This window comes from Dermacentor andersoni, chromosome 3 (assembly GCF_023375885.2).
Source record: "Dermacentor andersoni chromosome 3, qqDerAnde1_hic_scaffold, whole genome shotgun sequence".
Taxonomy (NCBI): Eukaryota; Metazoa; Arthropoda; class Arachnida; order Ixodida; family Ixodidae; genus Dermacentor; species Dermacentor andersoni.
The window spans coordinates 141,762,038-141,784,997 of NC_092816.1; the positions used below are offsets into that span (position 1 = coordinate 141,762,038).

Below are 22,960 nucleotides of genomic sequence, written 5' to 3' on the forward strand. Positions count from 1 at the left end.
GATGCAAAGGTTGCTGTTCATCAGTTGCCTATGTTATAAACTACCCGTCCTGATGGAATTTCATGTGAATTTTATAAAACCTTTGATTAAATTTTGCGCCAGTTTTAGTGAAGATGTTTTTACTGACTTTTGAATTAGAGGTTTTACCACGTTACTTTACAAATAGCCACACACTCTTCATACCTAAAACACGGACAAAGAATGCTTACGTTCTGTTGAGGGTTAGAGACCAGTTACATTGCCAAGCATTGGCTACAACGTTTTTGCAAAAATTTTGTGAAAACGTTTCCAGGTAGTGATCTCAAATCGTATTGGTCCTCATCAAGCATTCGGCATGAAAGGCCGTTCCATACAAACCAGTGGCGTACCAACAATTTCTTTACTTGGGGCCAAGCAAGCCTTCCGCTCTCTCTCTCTCTCTCTCTCTCTCTATATATATATATATATATATATATATATATATATATATATATATATATATATGCAACTCTTTGACCTCCTGGGACCCCGATATGGTGATTTGTCCGATGCATTGGACATTAAGTCATGAGACGGTATGTCAAGGCATTCTCTCACAAAACCCCGCTGTCCTATGTATTATATACCTGCTGGCACCATCCATGGCGCATTGATGCAAACACATCGCTCAATTTCCTGCCAAAATAGTTACAGAATGGCGGCATTCAGCGGCGCGCCGTTTCATGGCAAGAAATGCTAAGAAATTGCTAAGAAATGCTAAGACCTGCTAAGAAATGACTGCTGTTTCTCGTATTTATACATATTTTAGGGCATATTTTGGTTTTATAGTAAAGTTAATACAGCAGCGAACGTGCAGAATACGAACTATAAACTATTCATGCGCTCGCTTTTATGTACGCTTCCTCTGATTTCGCATGTTCATTACGTTAGATGCTGGGACTCAACCCGGTTATTTTGACCGCGCTTAACCGATGGCCTTGTTATGAACAGCAGACGAGTACTGTTAGCATTTAGCGGCGCGTGAGTGAAATCACGTCTATTTTTTCTGTAGGAGACTGGCCTCGTGTACCTGATGAGACGGCTGATGCGATTTTGCGAAGAATTGCCGCAGGCAGCACGTCGGATATTAAGCTTTCAATGTCCGACGCCTGTTTGAACTACTGCGGTAGCGTCGTCTGCTACACTGAGCGGTGCATCCTGTCTTGCCGAGCTATGACCACGAAAAAAAAAATAAAGAGAGGGACAGAGAGAGGGGTCGAACGATGTAAAGTTATGCGGGGATCGTAGCTTTCGGTATTGGTGTCGCTCGAGCACGCGACCAAAATGTGGGTGTGCTTTTGTGGTCCTAAGAAGAACGCCGAAATGACGTGAGTGCTCGAACCTCCAGCCGGAATGGATCCTCAGCCGTCACTTCGGAAGGGAACATGGCAGCTGGTCTCCCTCAGATTGAATCCCTAGTGCCCAAGGCAATCCCGTGGACGACACGCGAAGCTTTGGGTACAGCGTCAAAGGACAAGGAAGTGTTTCCGGAGCTCATTACGCTTCCTCCACATGGCGGGAGCAGCGTATATACTGGTAATAAAATCGGGCTTAAATTGTATTGCAAGCTATCCCAATTTCCCGCTTATGAACTGGATCCACACCAGTATGTTTAGATCATTGTTCTTCATTTGCAAATACATTTAAGCAGCGGCTTCTCACATTTCTTACTCAGTGAAGTTCTCTGCGTGGTGACTATCTGATTGTTTATTTTTTACCTTCTGCCCAATCGCTCGCGGATGCTCTCAGTTGCAATATATTTTGCTTTTGCCTGGCACAAAGCTTGTAACGTAGATGTTCTATACGTAGTAATAGCTTGTAGCAAGTACGTGTTATCGCTAGTCACTCGCTTAGTTTGGGGAGCGTTATGAAACGTCCAGCGTCGAAAATTAGTGTGCTGTCGGCGTTGCCGTCGTGCTCAAGCTTCGGCGCATTGACTCAAGTATTTGCCCGTTCACTTGTTGTTGGTACGATGGCAAGAGAATGGGCGTAAGTACGCGTGTGGCTTGAGCTGGATATATGTAGAAAACATGGGAGAAACTTACTATATGCCAATTAACGGAGCTACTCCTTTTGTCACCGTGGTACTCACTCGCGCAGACATTCCGGGATGGAAGTCCTTTCCTTGGAGGTTAGCGCAGCCATTGCATCCCTCATATGTCAGTCAATTTTTGGAGCCAACTACTGCACACGTCTTCAATCCACCCCTTAATATTTTGCAGCATGAATGGAGCACAGTTCGTTAGCGAAAACCTGGCTTTGTTTCCGACAGTTCATCGCACCGGAGGAGGGCAGAGGAGGTAATGGTTTTGTATTCGTGTGCTTTCGCTGAAGCAGCGTGCGCCCCGCCGCCGCAAACGCCATCTCGTTTTTCTAGAGCAAACTGCTGCACGAAAACGGTCAATACAGCTTTGCTTTTCCTGTGCTGTTGCCACTTATATAGTCATCGCGAGAGAGCGTTTGGCAAGAAGATCTTGCACGGGAAAGTGACCGTGCTCGTGAAATGGAGCTTGCGCAGCTTGAAGTGCAATTTACATACTTTGTGCACATTGACCGCGTCGCACATGCCGGCGGTGGGGTGGTGCACGCTTGCACTGGGTGAGCTGTGATATGAAAGATATGTTCGGCTTTCCTCTATGCAACGTTGTGTGCTGCACAACCATCACTCGTATTCCACTACGTGTTCAGGCACCCGACGGCCATGCAACGTTAGGCGTTTTTGCAACACCTGAAGTCAAGTGCGCAACGAGAAAGCGCGCCGAGGGATACACCCATCACCTTGCAAATGTTGAGTTAGCGACGCGCATGGACGCCTAAGCGCAACGAACTATCAACATTCGTGTACGGTTCTGGAACTTTCGCCATGTCTCCATCACTACAGCTCACCGCCATGTGCATGCGTCGTCTGCTTAGCGCTATTTATAGGCGGCTAATAAGAAAATCAGAAAATTACCAGTCCTGCGGCGTTGCCAAGATAACATTGGTAGTATATGCTAAGGAGTTATATGTCATGTAGCCCAAGTTAAGTTTTGTTGCAGTTGGCCTTTAAAAGCACCTTCCAGGTTGTCTTGATTATGGGCCTATTAGGGAAGGTGGCCGGCCAATGGTAAACAGGCCGTGCCAATGAAAGTGTAAACCTTTCAATTCAGCCCTGGGTCTTTGATAAGCTATAATCATGCGCCATAGGAACCGTACCTCATTGGTTCTTGTGCGGGGTGGACATGTATCTTTTGAGGAAAACGTAAGTAACACAGACATGGACAGAAACACTCGCTCTGGATCGCAGTTTTAGTCAATTGATTTTGTCTTTCGCAGGCCCACGGCTCCCTTTGTTGCGGTGTACAAACTGTCGAGCAATATGTCGCCGCCAGGTACCGCCAGCTGAATGAATCTTCCGAGGTCTTGAAGGGCACTTCTCCGGAAACGCCGTGCCCGATGGTGGTGGCTTGCATGGGTGCACACTTTGACAGGACACATAGGGGCAGATGCTTCCTGAGGAAAGCAATACATCTTTGTTTGTGACTAAGGACTACAATAAATAGTTGGAACGCAATAAAATATCGTCATTTCCCTACAGTACACAGCAGGGAGAAAACAATGGGTACTCTTTCGCAGATATTTAACAAGAAGATATGAATTACACACTGCTTCCACACTGCTGAAGGAGAGAAGAGAGAAAAAGAAAGAAAGAGAAGGCGGGGTTCTTAACCAGAAAATTATCTGGTAGTGGTTAACACGCACTGGGGAGGCAAACGGGCAATTAGAAAGACCCACAGCGAGCAAATAAAAAGTGAACACTTGTACGCACACTCATTACGCACTCACGCAGTCAGAGGGGTTAACACAGGTCACTTAGTAGTTGTCAAAAAACTTCAAAGTGCCTCACTCCAATGTGAGTTGTCGGTCGGTTTTGTAGTATTAAATTATGTAGCATGGGGGCGAACCAAAAGCGTGTTCTGATTGTGAGACACGCTGTAGTAGGTGACTCCGGAATAATTCTGACCACCGTGTGGTGGATTTTTCGTGGGCACTAATACTGCATCTCTATTTAGCGTTTTTATTTCCCGGCAGTCCACTTAACCAGCTATGTTTTCAAACCAAGTGGACTTTGTGTAGGCACAAGAAGGGCTAGTTTTCCAGAAGTTTCACTGGCAAGAATCTGAAACCACTCATCGGGCAGTCTTCCTTAAAGAAATAGGGCAACACATTTATAACGTACTTGCTGCGCTAAACTCTGCAATTTTTCAATCAACTTCAAAATTAACCATATCATTGACGTAGCCTAACTACGAAACAGTTATCGCGAAAGAACTGTTCGCGAATTTGGCCCCAGCTCTGGAATTTTGATATGCCTGAGAAGCTACGAATAAGGCTGTCCATTGTTGCGCAATTTTATTCAACTATTGATGTGTAAAAAAGTTCGAAGTCACATTAGCATACCCAAGAGGATCAAGACAAAAACATTCATTAAATTTTTTGACATTCTCGTTCAAATGCGTTACTTCCTATTAGATGTTTTCGCCCACCAAAGGTGGTGCGTTCGACTCCCACCAGTGGTCGCGGGTTCCATTCCCACTAATTGTAGTAGGTGGCACCATCACTTTTGGTGCCACAACGGCCGATCGGCTCCCACCAAAGGTCGTGGGTTCGAAAGCCCTAATGAACTATGCCTTAATTAACACTAATGGTTGCACGGTCGACTCTCACTAATGGGTGTGGGTTTGACTCACACAAAAGGTTCTGGGTTCTATTCCTAGTAATGGTCGTGGGTGGCACCATAAACTTTGGTGCCATTGAATTTTGTTGCCGTAACGCCGAAAGGTAAACTTTTCCTTAACGCTAGACAACGCTTTTAGCGATCCATGGGACACTGAAGGTTTTTGCCTTAATAAAGGATACTGGCATTTATTATGCATTTCAAATAATTTGAAACTGCATTAGGAAAGTTATTCACGAAGCACCTAGCCTAATCTTCCACAATGATACTACCACGTGCTGACCAAGGTCGTAAGTAATTCTCGCCCGCCATTTCCGCCAAGGTTTCGTTGTATTCGCGTTTTATTAAGGAATTCAGTAGTCCCAACCTCACAGGGTACCCAGTGATAAAACCACTCCAGCTTCCTTCCAGGTAGCATGGCCTCGCTGATCATGGCGCAGAGACAGCGGCATGGTACTGTTAAAGGTGTCTAGAAAGTAAAAAGAAACGTTATATTTCTGCATATCAATAACCATTTTTTTTCTTTTTGCGGAAATGCTTTGTCCGCTTCGCAAATAAAATATATACAGAGCGTTTCGCTTAACTTGAGCAAGACATAAAAAAATATGCGAATGGTACACAGATTGACAGAACCAAAATAATGTAGTTTGCCGTCGCTTGTAGCTACTCCGAATAATTTTTGCATTTCGCCTAATTACATCATTAGTCTTAATTATTTAATCAACTTCTCAAATATTACAGTTAGACGAAAAGTGTAAATCATGAAATTGCAGAGCATTCAGCAACACGAAATACTCCCGAAAGAGCTTTCTTAATGCGTCCTACGTTAGTGTTCTTCCCAGGGTCAAAGAAGACAGAGGGGGGTGGGGGTGGGGGTCTGGCAGCAACGGCGCATGGCCCAGCCTTGCACTGTAGCGTGGGATTCATCTTCAAAGCAATCGGCTTTGGAGGGGAGTCTAGGTGGGCCGACTGTTCGTAGCTTTGCGTGTTTTGTGTTCTCGGCACTCAGTTTTCGCTGAAGCGATGGATCGCACGAAGGTCCCCTCATTCGTTGCTGCTGCCGCACTTCCAGCGTTTTGACAGCGAGTGTCCGCGGTCATCAAATGTGATGCGTGCATGTCTGCCAGCGCGGGCAGACACCAGGTGTGTTAATTTCTTTAGTAAGTGGTTGTTTACAGCTTTACGCGGCCGGTAATAGTACTAACCTTACTTATTATGGTTGTCTACTGATTCGCTTTCGCAAATGACGCCTCATCCTTCAGGCCATACTACGTGGTTTCTTGTAGTTGTTTTAATTTCATTTTCAATTGGTGAAGCGCCAATAGTTACGACAGACAAGAAGGAATAGAGACAGGACAAGGCGCTACTTGCAACTGTTTATTGAAGTCACAGCTGGCTGATTATATAGGCGTGAGGAGAGGGGAACGAAAAAGGAGGGACACTGACTATGTGCATGCGCACGTGCGAGAACACTGAAGATGGATATGAAGGGAATCACGCTTAATCTAATTCTAAAACTTATCTAAAAACATACTTTCATTCGTGTATATATTAAGAGACGGGGAGCTAACACAGTTGTCGCCTCTTTTCTTAATTTCTTTGGCCTCCAAGAATTCACGCGCCACAGGATCTTTATTTTTAAACATGACTGTTGTGTCATGAAGCCTTGCTTGAAATACTTGTTTATTCTCATTACCGCAGGCCTTCCAATGAAGCGGCAAGTTTGTACCATATCCATTTTTCAATGAACGCTTATGTTCCCAGCGGCGTTCATTAATCAATCGGCCAGTTTCGCTGATATACTCTTTTCCACACTTCAGCGGTATGTGGTATACAAGCCCTTTTTCACACTTAACAAAGGCGTTCATATATTTTATAGAACACCCGACTTTCTTAGAGTCATCCGGACCAATCAGGCGGTCCAAAGTAGCAAGTTTTCGCGGCACGGAAAAAACCACAGGGATCTTGTATTTCACGACGTCGTGTTTAAGATTATGCGCCACTTTATGAGAATATGGTATCACCACCGCTTTAGCTTTCTTTTCGACTGTTTGACCTTGTTCACTTCTTTTTCTTTCTTTCTTCACCTTTTGTTTTTCTTTCTTTTTCACAAAACTAAAAGTAACCAGCTTTGAGGTGCGACTTTCACTCCTTGAACAATGACGACATGGAATGTTTCTTCCTGTATGAACAGCGTTAGAATCGAGCGCTTCGCAAATTTGTAAACGTTCGTGATTGCGTGGCAGTGCTAAATTGTTGACGACGTAAGGTAATAAGTTGCAGGACAGGCGCTGAGTCCACTACAAAGGGTGTCCCACGCAACTTGAGCCAAGAATTCAAAAATGAAAGACTCGTCGGAAGAGAAATGAACCGAACGCATACTATTCGCAATAGCCCATAGTAACTCATAATTTTTTTGTTTTTCCCATAACTCAGTAATTAATTACCCAACTTCACAACTATTCGCTTAGGATCCCAAGTATGATACACAGATTTGTAAAGCATCTTCAGAAACCACCAATCGAGTTGTTTCCTTAACAATACATCTCACGTAGTCCTTTTTCCCGAGTTGCAAAGAGATCCCGCGAAATATAAAAAAAAGTCACGTGATGGAGCGCTTGCGCAGTGGGATCGTGCGTGGACCACTCAAGCGTGCGTTCGGTTAACAAGGTCGGTTCCCGTCGGATGACAACGAAAATGCACGCTGCTGGCCGAGCTCTGCATGAGATAAAGAACGCCCTGCAGCTTCCTCGTCGCCAGTCACGATGCAGCTGGCGGCGTTTCGCTGGCCGGCAAGTGGGTGGAGTGGCGGCGGTGGCGGTGTCTGTCGAGGAAATCGCGGCATCATGGGGCCTTGGCGCGTACTCTGAGGAGGGGGGGGGGGCAGAATCTGGCAGCGGGCGACGGTGCGGTAAGCGATCATTTCCGGCTGGGACTGTGGCGATGGCAGCTGTACATCAGCAACCCCAAGTAAACGCTGGACCTCTTCTTTGACGATGTAGGCGATTGATACCACCTGCAGCTGCGACCTTGTAAAGAGATTCTGCAGTTCCTCACGAAAGACCGATCTGATGGTGTTTCGCTTGTCGTCGCTACCGAGTGTTTGAACATCAGTTAGGTTTTGGCGGTTATACGGCCTTGTCCGCATATCGAGCGCCTTCTCAATGGTTCTGTTTTCGGAAACAAATTTATCAAGTGTTGGGCGGGTTACGTAACAATCTGGCGAAGAGCTCTTGCTTGACGCACCTCATCAAGAAGCGAACTTTTTCTCTCCTGGCATATCGGGATGGGTGTGTCTGAGCAGGCGAGTCATCTCCTCCGCGAATATCGCGATGTAATTAATCATCGGGTAAATGTACTCGGGCTTCTAGCAAAGCTTCTGCCCTTGAGCACGATGCTCGTAGAGGTCCGCAGTAAGCCGCTACGGAACAAGTTCCATGTTGTCAGCGTAGACTCCCGCTTCTCAAACCACGCTCTGGCGATGTCTTCTAAGGCGAAGTATACACGCCACAGCTTGTCGTTGGAGTTCCAGCTTTTCAATGTCGCGATTTCCTTAGAGGTAGCCAGGCAGGTTTCTGGGACTTCAGCCGATGATCCAAGGATTTGTGGCTCCCGAGGTTGTTGCAGCAGGATGGGGCACGCTGGGGTAGCCATTGGGTTTGTTAACTTGGTTGTGATTCCTGTGGTCTTCTCTGGATTAGGCCCGTGCTCCGGTAGCAGTCCGTGCAGCCTACGCCAAGCTCGCTGGCCCTTGGTGATGGTGGTGTTGTCCTCGGTTGTCGGACTTGGATCATGGATTTTCGAGGACGTTCGTAAGATGAACGTACTATCACCACTGCCATATGTCACGAAGTAGGGACGGTGAAGAAAGCAGAAAACTGTGAATGACGAAACTAGCGTATTATTGGCGAACCTCATAGAAGGCTACGCTCATAGAACAACGATAGTGGCGTAGACAGTCAGCAATCGTTGAAAATCTGATCCTCCGGTCAAGTGCGACGGCTTTTATACAATAGTCATCGAAGGGTCCAGAGTAATGGTAGGCGCCCGTGTGTCTTCCGGAAAGGTCAACGCAATTTGCGTCGTCCATGCAGACGGATTGCACAAAGTTCGGTGACAGCAGAGAGCAGATAGAACCATCGATAACATTCAAGAAACTTCCGAACTGCCGATACATGCGGGGGCGTCCCGCGCTGAGCGGTAAAATTTATTAGACGGTGAAAATCGGTCACTCGAAAAATATAACCTAGTACACGTGTCAGTATATATATATATATATATATATATATATATATATATATATATATCTATATATATATATATATATATATATATATATATATATATATATATATATATATATATTATATTCACCCAAGAAGATTACGTTCTCGTGACGAGTGACGCCTGCGGCAGAAAGGACGTTCCACGTCCGCCACCAAGGTCTGTGAGTGGTGGCGCTGGATAACACTCCCAGGGTTCTATATATATATATATATATATATATATATATATATATTATATATATATATATATATATATATATATATATATATATATATCATGGCGAAGATGGCTGCACACGTGCAACGTCGCGGTGATCGCGTCTGTGTTAGGTCAAGGAGGTGGCGCGTAACGGAGCGCCGTCTCGGCCGGTATTAGTTGCACAAGGAGGAGGCGGTGGAAAAGTACGGTTTCAACCAGAACACGTACACGACGTCACTAGATGACTGGAGAGAAGGTGGAGACCATTCCAGTGGCGCGATCTCATAACTAAGGTCGCTAAGTTGCCGTAAAGCCTTGAAAGGGCCGGTGTAACGCGATCAAGGCTTTTCAGAATGACCTACGCGACGAGATGGAGAGCATAAAAGTAAAAGAGATCTCGGATAAAAGCAGATATGTCGGTGGCTGTGGTCGTACGGGCCTTTTGTAATAATTGCGAGTCAGAGAGCCGCTCATGAGCGATTTGACATTCCAGATGGGCTTGAGCCGCATCATCACAAGTATAACTTGTGCTATGTTGTACAACAGCAGGTAGTGGTGTGTCGAAAGGGAGTACTGGCTGGTCCCGAAACAGCAGGTAAAATGGCGATAAACGTTCGGTGTCGTGGATGAGCTGTATCCGAACGTGATGTATGGCAAAGTGCTGTCCCAGTCACGATGATACGCAGGAACGTGCCCTAGAGAAAGAAATTCCACAAGGGGGGACACTTGGCAACCACTGGCAACAGGAAACACGTCACGACAAGTGTTAATCGCATCCGTCAGTTGATGCCAGCATCGGAAAAAAAGAATGTGAAATGAACGTACAGACCAACGTATTCTTTTCTTTTTATTCTTTCCCGCAACAACTAAAAAGTTCTGCGTTTAAATGAATTTTTAATTTGCCACTTACTTTTCTTGCTTCACCTAGCAACAAGCTTACTGAGTGCCAGGCGCGACAGATGCATGTGTCATGCGTCAGACAGGCCAAGGAAGCCAGCGAGACCGGTTGCGCAGGCGAAGTTCGCCTATTCGGCGACCCGTCTCTTTTGGGTGTAGCGTGTTTGTTGGGCTCCCGGCATATTCTTGCGTTCCTTCTGCACTATGACACGACAGCACTGTGGTACTATTGGACTAGGGCAAGGTGAGAAATTTTGTTTGACAACTTGCAACGCTTTTGAAGAAATTCTGGCTTTTAAGGCAGGTAACCGAGAGTTGTGAAGTGGTTTGCGAGAAACAGCTCGGCAGCCCTGGGGTAGTTAATTTAAGTTAAATACGCGCACTGGGGAAATGTTTGCGACGCCTTCTATGAGCCCCAACATTGTCATAACTTATTTCCGTGGTTCTTGGACACGCACACTGCACCCGGATTTGTGACGCAGTTAGCAAAAATTGTTTTTTAATTTTGGAGTTTTACGTGCCAAAACCACTTTCTGATTATGAGGAACGCCGTAGTGGAGGACTCCGGACATTTCGACCACCTGGGATTCTTTAACGTGCACCTAAATCTAACCGTTAGGTAAAAGCACCTCGGCCGTGTGACGCAGTTTCCCGTGTACTGAATCTTGCCGGGTCAAGTTTTCAAGCTTTTTCTTACCCCGAACATTACTGTGACTAATTTCGTAACTGTTGCGGGGTACGTTTCCAGCACAGTGGCCGCGCCTGGCGTTCTGACGCAGTTAGCGAAAAGCAGCTCGGGCATGTGCCACAGCTAATTTCCCGTGTACTGAATCTTACTGGGACAAGTTCGTGACGCATTCTCATACTTGCAAAGTTATTGTAATTAATTTCTTTACTTTTTGGGATACTTTTGAGGCACGCTCGCCGCACCTGGCGTTTTGGCGTAGTTAGCACAAAAGCAGGCCGGCCATGGTGACAGTTACATTGGCTTGTACTGATATAGCGCCGCAACATATACCTTCTTTCGCTACTGACGCTTGTCGACGACACCACGAGTGATTTCCAAGAGTGATAACACTGGAATATGTTGCTTCCGCCGGCAAAATGCGCAAGAGATAACGCTTGAGAACTTCAAGAACCAAGAACTCGAAAATTATGTCTTCTGAACGACTGAAAACAGGCTCTGCAAAATTTTTATCTGCGCGAAGAAGACGGTACGTGAAGAGAAACATAGACGCACACACAAAGCACAGACAAAACAAACAAAACAGGCTTTGCAAATACGCATTTCTCTTGAGTGCGAGTAGAATGCATTCAGCGAGCGTCTTGGATGGTCTGGCTGAGAGTCTTTGTTGTTACCACCTCTGTCTGTGTAGCGCACTATCGCGTCGTCTGATGAAAAAGTTGTTTTGGAAATACGCAGTCACCCGCGCATTTGTGTTCCTAATGTGTAGGAAATATTACCGGGTAATCGGCGAATGCTTAGAAATCAGACGTTTTCTTCATCATTTATAGTGCGGCTTGGAATGAGTTGGGTATTTTTGACGCCATGTATGCAAAAGCGAATTACTTTTGTTTATAATATTGCCCATTCACCACTTCCGCACCTTTCCCCTCTGCAAGCACTATTGACTGAAGTATAAATACCAAAATGACGTATGTTTGTAATTTACTTTTTTCAGTATTGATGTCGTTCGGTGGAGCTTCGTATGGGAACTACTGCTGCTTACCTGGTGCCACAACGTTGGATAAACAAAAAAATTCTGGAACGAGCATTTATATAGGGCAAAATAAACATTCCCTCATTTACAATGTGTTTTTCATCTGCTCTATCAAATTGCATGTGGCACAGATTCGATGGAGTCTTCTAAGACCGTTCGTAATCATTTTTATTAAGTAAATGATCCCGCGCTAAGACTGCGCGTAATTGAGCAGGAGAAGCCAAAAAAATAAAGTGTCGAGCAGCGCAGCCGGCGTAGAGTGTGCCAGCTAGCGTTCGAAACGCGCTCGCCGAAAATCGAAACCGCAAAGAGTTAACCCCATCCGCTTGGTGCGCTACAGTCAATTCGGCCGCTGGGCTGTACGGGAGTGTCAGCTCTTCTTGAATGACTTTCACTATGAACGTACATCGCCGGCACATCGGTTAAGGTGCGGTTCAGCCTCTCCTGGAGACCATGGGACTGCGGGTGGTATGCAGCAGTGAGCTCGTGCTCCACAGAACAGAAACGCGGGCGTTCATTGACGATAATTTGCACAGGAAGTAGCGACAGGAAGTTACGGTCAGTGAGCAATCCCTAGTGGCAGGATAGTGAAGGATGACGTCATAAAGCAGAAAATTGGCGACGTCAGTGGCGCACGCAGTCGGCAAACCTCACGTGATCGCATACAGCACCACGTAGTCGATCTCAAGGGTCACCCACGTGTTCCCTGAGGTAGAGGTAGGGAATGGGCCGACGATGTCAAGACCGATGCGTAAGAATGGCTCCTTGAATATGTCACTGGGCTGCATAAGGCCTGCAGAGAATGCCCAGGGCCGTTTACGCCACTGGCGAGGGTCACGCACAGCTAGCTAGCGTCGAACGGTACCGACCAGGCCACGACGCCGCACGTGGTCGTACGTGCGGAGACTCCTGCAGATGGCCACCTTTTGGGCATCGTGGAGTTCCTTGCGACCAGTAGCACCAAGTGGCTTGGGAAGAATAAGCAGGAGCTCCGTGCCGTCGGGAATGCTACCACGATGGTAAATACCGTTCTGAAACTCAAACAGGTGGAGCGATGGGTCAAGCTGATGAGAACCTCGCATGCCGATTATAGACCGCAGCGCGTCGTCGCATTTCTGTTCAGTGCGAATGTTGGGCAGATTTAAATAGCCATGACGAAGTCACGGTTATCACACTCGGCGATGTCGGGAGGGTGGACAGGATAGCGTGATAAACAGTCAGCTTCTTGGTGCATCCGGCCAGAATTGCAGAGAAGGTCTAAGGTGTACTCCTGGAGTTATAGTGCCGATTGACAAAGCCTTCCTGTAGGATTCTTCAGTGACTAGAGCCAGCAAAGGGCGTGGAGGTCAGTGACGGCATAGAACGTGCGGCTATATAAGTAGGGGCGGAAGTTTGTTACAGCCCATAATAATACCAGGCATTCTGGATTTGTTATAAAAAAATTCCGCTCCGACGAGGAGAGAAAGCGGCCGGCGTGGGCAAGCCGCCTTATGAAAGAAGGCTAACGCCTTGCTGGCGTTGGGTGAGGGCTGCACCTATGCCGTAGCCACTAGCGTCAGTGCGGTATTCCGTAGGGGCCGACGGGTGAAAATGCACCAGAATGGGCTGTGATGTAAGTAAACTGACCGCACTCGTGAATGAGGAAACTTGCTTATGACATCAAAGAAGTCAGACGTCCTTCTTGGGTACATCAATAAGCAGCCGGGAAATGTCGACAAAATTCCTGACAAAGCTAGGGAATTAACAGCATAAGCCGATAAAGCTGCGGACATCTATGACTGAGCGAGGAACATGAAAGTCTTGGACGGCACTCACCTTTTTGGGGCCAGGCTGGACACCACTAGCACTGACAAAGTGACCGAGACCAAGGGTGTGAATCCATGCGAAAATACATTTAGACGAGTTAAGTTGCAGGCCAGCGCGGCGGAGCACATCGAGAATGGCCCATAGGCGGGTCACGTAATTCTCAAATGTACACGAAAATGGAATGACACAATCTACGTAGCAAAGACAAGTAGACCTCTTATAGCCCGTAAGGGAGAATCCATCATCCACGTGAAGGCTGCGCGGGCATTATACAGTCCAAAAGGCATAACCTTGAACTGGTAAAGTCCAACTTTTGTGAATGGAGCAGTCTGGTCGCGGTCTTTGGCGTGAACGGTAATCTGCCAGTAACCGGAACGCAAATCGTAGCAGGAAAAGTACGTGGATCCGTGTACGCAGTCCAAGGCGCCATCGATTCGGGGTAGCGTGAATGCGTTCTGGCGCGTGAATTTGCTCAAGCGTCGAAAGTAAACACAAAAGCGCCAGCTGCCTTCTTTCTTTTGTACTAGTACCACAGAGGACGTCTACGAAGTGGAAGACGGTCGAAGTCGGAAATTTCGTGTTATCAATCCTGGAGTCGGTGCAGATCGGTAGCTTCAGCAGGAGACAGGTCAGCGGGGATCGTTCCGACAAAGGCATCGCGCGGTGAACTCATGGTGCAAATGAAGGATGAGCTTAGGAGGCTTCGGGCCGGGGTGGCCCTTACAGCGGCTGTTATCTCAAGGTGGAACTGGTCGCATCTACCACTGGGTGCTACGTGTCCATACTGCTCCGTTCCTGCGATGGAAGCAGATACATACCACCTAATATGGACATGTACTGGTTTAAAATCGGAACGCTCGCGTCTCCTTCTACGAAGCCGGCCTCCGCTACAGTGCAACAACCAGCTATGACCGCTGGATACATGACAACAGATTCCAACAAAACACTGCTTCAATTCATACACAACACAGGCCTCACAGCACACATATAATACACATATACGCACCAAGAATTGTGCCTTAAAGGCAAGTCTTTATCGCAATAAAAAAAAATGAAGGATGAGCTGGCGGGACTGGTGGGATCAACGTGCAAATTTTGCAGTCTTCGGCCACAGTGATGACGGCAAGTGGCACACCTGCAGGAATTACTTCAGGACAGGTGATGAACTTTAATATTGGAATGACGATGGCATTGCTGCTTACAGTCACGAGTTTTTTAGGCTCGCTGACGTTTTTGGCGAGCAGAATCTCTGTTACATGGGAGAGCACGTTATTGTCACATGCCACAGGAAGGCTGGACATAATGGAGATGTACGTGGCGGCTAAAGGGAGGAGAGCACATGTGCAGGTAGACGGGAGAGCAGTGGCGGGACAAAGGCTTGGTTGGAGCATGGGCTAGGTGAGGTAATTCGTGCTGCAGGAAGACACTGCCCCAGTCAGTTAGGATAGAATACGTTGTTAGAAAGTCCATACCAAGAACAATGTCGTAAGGAAATTCCTCAAAGACGGCAAGTAAAACTAAAGTTGGGTGAGTGGCGATAGTGATGCGAGGGGTAGCGCACATGCCAAGGATAGCAGGAGTTCCTCCGTCGGACAATAGTACAGCGCGAGAGATACCAGGTACGACCACCTTCTTTAGGTGACGGCGAAGACCAAAGCAAATATGACAAAAATATAAGCCCCTGTGTCGACAAGTGCACAGATGCTCACGCCATCAACGTCAACGTCCAGCATGCAGAGTCGAGCCAGCACAGTAGCTTGAAGGTTTCGGGGTGGAATCATTGTCGCAGCGCTACCTCCAGGTGCTGCCTCGTCTAGTTTTCTAGGGCGAAGGAGCCGCGGTTGCTCCGTGTCGTCACGTGGTGAGGTGGCGGAGAGCGGGAGGACAGATGACCGAAATATTTCGAAAGGGACTTGTGACCTCTCGGAGACGGCGAGCGGATGGACCATAACGTGGAAGCGTCAAGATTACATGGGTGTGCCGCAGATAGTGGCTTAAAGGGGCTGAGCTCAGTGTGACGAGCATGAGCAAAGGCTGATGTATGTCGCTGGAATGACCAGTGGTTGTTAGAGTAGCAGGCAACGTGAACCACACGGCGGCAATTAAAGCAGATAGGCCGATCGCCTTCTGTTCTCCAATCAGTGGGGTTCCATGATCATGGAGCGAACCGTTGATAACAAGGAAACGATGTCGGGATCTCAGAAATGGACTCACGACTGTCCACGGCGCAAGCTGCCCCGATATTTCCGAGTTCGTTTCGCACGATGGCTTGGACGAGTGAAACCACTGGTGCGTTCGAATCGCCGGTGTTACACTTGGCAAATAGGGCAGCTAGAGCCATGTATTCGCTTTCGCGGCCGACAATCCTCGTCAAATTGGCCGAAAATGGTGAAAGGTGAGATTGCGGCCGCTCAATAAATCAACCTCAATCATCAATAAATAAACCTTGTGGGAGATATGGGGTTCTCCTCCGTACTCTTGGGATAAAGGAACGACAACACAGTAGTGCAAACAGTGACAAGGGCATTTATTGCACCTTTCATAGATCAATGCCTGCTAGCCGAGTTGCTATCCGCAAAACATGCCGAAGGGCGCGCGACAAATCTAGAAGTCCGACTCACCGCGGCCGGAAAACGAGCGAATATGTTCGCCCCATGCTGGATCCCAACGCCTGGTCGTTCGCGTGTACGGTCACGCGAATGATGTCCAAGGCGGCCACGCGAGACGGTCTCGCAGAAGCATGGTCAGCGCACGCGCGGGACGGCACGTGCGTCCCGCTTGCTTCTCGAACACGAAGAAAGCAAGCGCCTTCCCTTTCGGCGCCCAAGTAACCTCGCCTGTCGGCGGCGTTAGCAGCGCAACACTCGCGCCATCTCTCGCACTGCGCTTCAACCACTCCTACCGCCGCGGGCGCCAGGCTACGCGGCGGGCGAAGCCGCCCTGCAGGAGACGAGCTATGCGGGAAAAACACATCAGGGGACGCGCGAGAGTCGCGCATCCCCACAACCTCAAACCTCAAACCTCTTCACATGAAGACATTGCGGCGGTGTTGAGAAGCCGAGCGTATGGTGGTTCAATATGGCGGCTCCTGGCCTGCTCGGCTCACTGGCACTTCTCGATTATAGCATGAATGATAGCATCATTTCTGCCCATGAGCAGATTGAACGCGTTGTCCGCTATACCCTTCAGGACGTGGCCAACCTTGTCAGACTCTGGCATGCCGCTGTCGGCGCTACAGCACAGCGCCTGTACATCCTGTATGTACGACATGTATGACTCCGTGGACGTTTCGGGCGGAGTTCACAGCTGTTTCTTCGCAGCAATTTTTTCACTGGAGGCCTTACACTGGTCACGAAGCTGTTCTTGAATATAATCAGCTCTCAAGTTACTCATGATTGTCATACAACAATTTCACCGTTTCATAAAGATAAAATACCACATTGGCCATCATGACTATCAGGTCCAAGTGATTGGGATGACTCACCCGGCCGTATTGCGCCAGTCACTCCTAAACGTCGCTGTCATCGGACCCGCTGAACGTCGCAAAATCTCGAGGGTGGGTTAACATAATCGTAGTTCGCGGCACAGAAGCAGATCCCGGATGTCCTGCCATCGTCGCACCGCAGCGCCGGCCACGTCGGAGCTCCGACGTCTGTTGAGAATACACCGCAGCTCCACCAATTTGTGATGCGGCTTCACATAGATGAAAAACGAAGCACAATATATAAGCAGAATATTTAGAGATGACCAAGATGGTTGAACATACGCAACGTCCCGGTTATCGTCTGCTTCGTTAATATCTAGGAGGTCGGTCGCAACAATATATATATATATATATGGCAAGAAGAAAAGATGCTGAGGGACTAGCTCTCATTTAGTCATGTCATAAAATCCGACACTGACATGAAAGAGAGCATAGCGGAAATGTTAGCAAAGGGTTTTCTAACTGCCCGGATAAACGACCACAGAGAGAGGACGCAAGGACCGCGCCTGTCGTTCTATGCTCTGTCTGTAGTCGCCTGTTCGCGCAGTTAAAACACTGTTTGCAAATGTGCACAAACTCGCCCAACAACAAGTTCTTATAAGATAGCGCAAATAATTTGTAGTTCTTAAATGGTTTGAAGAAAGGATAAATAAATGAAAATGAAAGTGGCTGCAATAACAGTTCGCCGCCGCTGATATACGAATCCAAGTCTTCGAATTAAGCTTACGATGATTTTACCAAATGGGTTACCGCAGCCCAGTTTTCTCATCAACATTCTTGGACATTTCTGTTTGTCTACTAGAACTAAACCTGGGAGTGTTAGCCAGCACCACCACTCGTGGGCACAGTAGGGGATCTGAAACGTCCTTTCTGCCGCAGGCGTCACTTAGTACGTGAAGTTCCTAATTGAAATAAAGAAATGATAAATAGCTGAGAATGAAAGTGGAAGACAGTGCGCTATACAAGTAAGACGCAAACGATTGAAGACAGTCCGCGCAACATCAGTGAGCGTCGTCGTCTTCTGTACCATCCTGAGCTTCGCCACTGGCTGTACTTGGTAACACTATATTGGATGGGGATAGGTGCGCCGAATACAAGTGCCTGCAAACGGGCTTTCATAACCACGATATTCTGATACGAACTAGGGCCAGTAAGCACACGTCTCCTCAGCCTAATAAAAAAAAAACGAAATTCGGCTTAAAATGTAAACATAAAAAGTCGGCGAATGGATATCTCTAAAGCACACAGAACTGTTAACCACATAGCGTATCATATTCAAAGGATTCTTTGATTTATAGCCATTTGTGGTGTTTCATTAGGCGGGTGCCTATATTTGACAAATCCTCCAGCATGAGTACGTGAAACTGTAATACAAGACGTACAGAATTCCTAAATGTCGCTCGATGTGTGTCGTAATTTTCTTTGTGTACAGCTGTGATCGTCATTCTCCGCATGACAAGCGCCATCGATTACCTTCGTCCTGGTGGAATCGGTGACTTGGCAAAGCTGCATGATTTGATGTTTCAATTTCAGCATAACTTGTGCGTGGTGTATTGATAAAAACTAACAATTGCGTGAGAATAAATTTATAACTATTTAGGTAGATGAACAGAAACATTAAGTAAAGCTAAAGCTAAGCATATATGGACGCATAGTCATTGGTTGTATACAAATAATTACACAACGCCTTAGTAAGCTTCGCTTTCCTTGGGTTGCAATGCCTGAGTTGGATCTGTTTCTATTTTCTGTAAGTGTGGGAAAGAGAATGAATTGTAATAACAAAACTGAGTGAGTGAAACTTGAATAGCTTTTAAGTAGCTTAGTGCTACTTTCGGGTGGATGAAATTTTTTATCTTTAAAGTATGATTGAAATTTTCATGAAAAAGGGTTACACGGCCAGTCATATTGTAATCATATTGTCATATTGTATCCCAAGAGTGCATAACCATTCTGAAACTTTTTAAACGGAGCCAGTGGTAACTTTTGCAGCGCATTGAATTCCACTGCCACAGCGTTTGTTCACTGTTGTCTTGCCTCTTTTACTAGCTATTCTTGCTTCTCTCTGATCATCTTTAGGCATGTCGCTGACACTTGCTTCTTGTAGACTAGCTTCCCTCCAAAGCTTCGCTGCTTTCGTAAACTGAAGTTGAAACACGATACATCTAGGCGTCAGTAATGGTAACGTTGCCGCGGTCCCGGAAAATATAAACCAGCGTGTAAGCTAAAGAGGGGTGCCGCGTACTCTCTCCTGATGTGCTGTGGACCTCGCCATGTTATCTTCTTTCCATGAGCCACCGTAGCATCTAAAGGTAACCTGCAGATGGCAGAAGTAGACACCCGGACTTAGTTTCCAGGTTTGTCTGCTGGGCTTCCATGGGTGCATTCCGCACGCAGCTGCAAAACTGGAACACCGCTCCGTGTGCTCATGACTGCTGCGCGACGAGCTGCACGTGACCTTCAATCAACCACAGCTGCAGCAGGGCCCGAAAAACAGAGTTACAGCACGTGTTCACTTGTGTTTTCGTGCATTTTGCATCCAAGTCTCTCCATCGCTGGCAGTTAAACAAATGTTCGCCATAACAAAGATGTATATTCTCAAGCGCATCGGATGGCTATTGTGCGTAAAACTTTTTGTTCACCCACAAAAGTATCTGGCTCTACAGAGTTTTACCAATTTATCTGTATGCGCGCATATGTATGGCACATTGTGGTGCAACTTGTGCTCTACGTTTATCTCTGTATGTTCGAGTTTGTGTAGGACTAGGTACGCTTCATTTTTCGAACACATGACGTTGCTTCTTCTTCTCTTACAATATTTTTCTTAATACTATTCTTACTCTTGTGTAAAAAGGAGCAGCCGTAACTAATACAAGGTGACCAGATCTCTTCCATTTTATTTTCATTTCTACAAAAAGAACTATTGCTAAGTAAACTGAATTTTTGGAGTCGTTGTGTACACTAAAATATTTGCTATGGTTGAACGTAAAAACAATTTATTTGGAGTTACGCTTTCATTTCATGTAAAACGGCGCTTACTACAGCTCAACTACGCTTAATTTAACAAGTTTCAGTAGTTCTGTAGATGGGTATTACGCAATTGTTTACGAAGACTTTTGAGACAGTGCGCAAGTTTGCATCACGGCTACTTACGAGCATTTCATCCATGGGTAGTTTGGTAGTGCCGTGATAGCTCTCCCTTTCATGTAGCGGGCTGCAGTCAATAGGCACAATGGGCCATGGCGGAATGAACGCTGTGAAAAGATGAGAAGTCGACAGCCACTATTCATTGCAGTGTTCAACATACCCATACAGGTGAGCGCTGAGTCTCTAGTGTCTAATATTCAAAACATATTTACTAAATACTCCGCACAAAGGGCGGATTATTTAGTAAATACGCAGCAATTACATGACTCTGGTGAAAACTCTATTTAATATTTAGGCACCCGTAGCTATGAAAGTAATCGGGCATTGGTCTCTAACTGAGACGCTTTTACCATTTTGCGTCTCTAGCGTGGGAAAAGTAGTAGGATATAGACATCTGTACGCTTACTGTACTTTCAGGCAGAGTTTCATACATTTTAATATTTGCGGCCACGTTGATTTCTTCAATATTGTTCATGTGCACTACAAGCACGTCTAGGCAGCCGATCCACATTATCTCATTCCTGAAATCCAACAGCATCCACAGGCATGAATGCAGATATAAAAAAAATTTTGCAGCAACAAACACATTCCTACCACCTTCCCATGGTATATATGGATATTCGGCTTTGAAAGAGTAAGCTAAACTGAACAGCACAATAAAATAAGAAATCGCGCAGTGGTCACTTCGCCATGTTGTTCAGTGTGTACCAGGACAATGGAAAGGAAGCGGTAATCCTACAAGGTTCTAGACAAAATGCAGGTGTTATTTTCACGGGAGATAAAATATCAAAAGTCGATATGCAGAACCGTACAGGAACCAACAACGTGGGCACAGGAAGTGCGAGCTGAAATTGGATGCCTGGTACAATCTGTTAAATAGACGAAGCTTTAGTGGTCCTTACCAAGTATGCACAATCGAACACAGATGTGCGCGGCTGACCCCATCTACACAAGGCCTCGAGCAGCGAAAGACCTGGCGACGTTGCGAATGCTAGCTGTTCTACTTGGAGCGAGAACAATAGAGAGAATGGACGTCAGGCTCATTTCTCATGTCTCAGTACAAAGGCTTCCAGCCGATGGACAGCATATCCTTGTCAGTCATAGCAGTAGATATGTTTGTCAACAAGACTGTTGAAACGAACCCACGAGCAGATAGGTTAGACCTCTTTGCAGAAGGTAGACAATCTACCCTTGTTTTATAATACCTCGAAATTTTTTACTGAGCGTCTGCCGAACGTTCCTGCACTCCGTATAGCCTACCAGTAAATGTGTTTACGTCAAATCAGTTGACAGACAAGATGAATTCCGCTATTTCAAGAGCATTGCACTTAGTGTCCTACAGTTTGAACAGATGCACCATCATTTCCCGAACCAAAAGTGCCGCATGACAGGGTGGTACAAGAGCCGACGGCACAAAGAGCAAATGAAGTTTATTTCTCTCTTCGCCTTAGTGAATACATTTGAAGAGAACAAACGAAATCACATTTTTTAAGTGATGGTGTTTTACGCACCAAAACTACGACATGATTATGAGATACGCTGAAGTGAGAGAGTCTGGAATATTTTTGGCCACCTGGGCTTCTTTAAAGAGAAGCCATTGCAGGGCACAGGGTCGTTTTTGCATTATGCCCCCAATGAAATGCGGTCTCCGGTGCCGGGATTTGATCCCGCTACCTCGTGCTCAGCAATGTAAGCCAAAGCCACTAAGTGATCAAGACGCATAAAATGACCTCTGTTCTTGACAACACAGTAGGTGACGTGGAACCTTTACTTCTTACTTTACACGATGTAACAGAGTAAGCGAAGGTGGTCGAAGCATACGAAGCGAGAATTACTGGTGGCATGAAAATTGCAACTATTTCTGGGCCTCAATATTTCCTTCAGGAATTCATTGTCCACTAATTGAGTGCGAAAAATATTGAAATTTGCGATGATTATAAATTTCTATCAGCCTTATTGTGGAATAATTTTTGTTCGTTGTATTTTTCAGTAATTGCGGCTTTATCAAATGGAAGGTGTCGTTTGTGAATATTGCCATGCTGAGTAAGGTTCTCTATATATATTCCCAATAATGCAGATGTCCCTTCGCGCGTGCTGAGTAATGCCCTGTCCTTGGCGTGTCGCGTTTCCTGAGGCGTATTCCTAGAGATTACGCAGCTGATCCCTTTAATTTTTTTTTCTGTGCTGCTGCTGAAAAATATATGCTTGCATACGCCCCTCGAGGTGCGCATATGCTTAAGGATGTGGTGATAAAAAAAGATATCATCTTTTCTAGAGTATATGTGAAGAAACGCGAGGCTACAGCCTTCTGCGAGAATGTCTGAGTTTGCGTGTTGGTACCCGCTACGGGCTATTTTGCGAAACTCTTTAGGCACGTGCTCAACAAGTGTAGACAGATGCATAAGTCATGGCTTGGCTTGCGTTCAAAACTTATCCTTAATAATAAACACCGTTCCGTGAAGGCGCCATCAATAAACCCTCACTTCACAAACTTTCAGTTAGCGATTGATAATGGGAAAGCCGACAGTTTCGAAGTACAACAAATTTGCGTAGCCCCCTTCCCCATGCCTTCCTGTATGTCTATTAAAAATTATTGAGCGCGAACTGAACAGAAATTCATGGTTAGTAACATATAAACCGAAAGGGGATGATAATGCGAACTGTAAACCAACCATCCCACCGAAAAGC

At 46.3% G+C, this 22,960-nt stretch overlaps 1 protein-coding gene across 2 annotated transcripts in view; it reads right to left on the reverse strand.

Moving 5' to 3' along the window:
* Positions 1-3,292: 3,292 nt before the first annotated feature.
* The window catches only part of LOC140216782 (uncharacterized), a 41,948-nt gene continuing 22,280 nt past the window's right edge, over positions 3,293-22,960 (reverse strand). Inside the window, exons 1-4 of one of the 2 annotated variants that reach the window (XR_011893471.1) lie at positions 21,175-21,282; positions 20,279-20,379; positions 5,103-5,204; positions 3,293-3,510 (exon numbers count right to left, since the gene is read on the reverse strand). Coding sequence is in view for 1 of the 2 variants with exons in the window: in XM_072287318.1 (XP_072143419.1) it covers positions 3,307-3,510; positions 5,103-5,204; positions 20,279-20,379 (407 nt within the window). In the remaining variant the exon portion in view is untranslated. Of the gene's footprint in view, positions 3,511-5,102; positions 5,205-20,278; positions 20,380-21,174; positions 21,283-22,960 lie in introns of those variants that run through there. The other variant, XM_072287318.1, reaches the window with a different exon arrangement.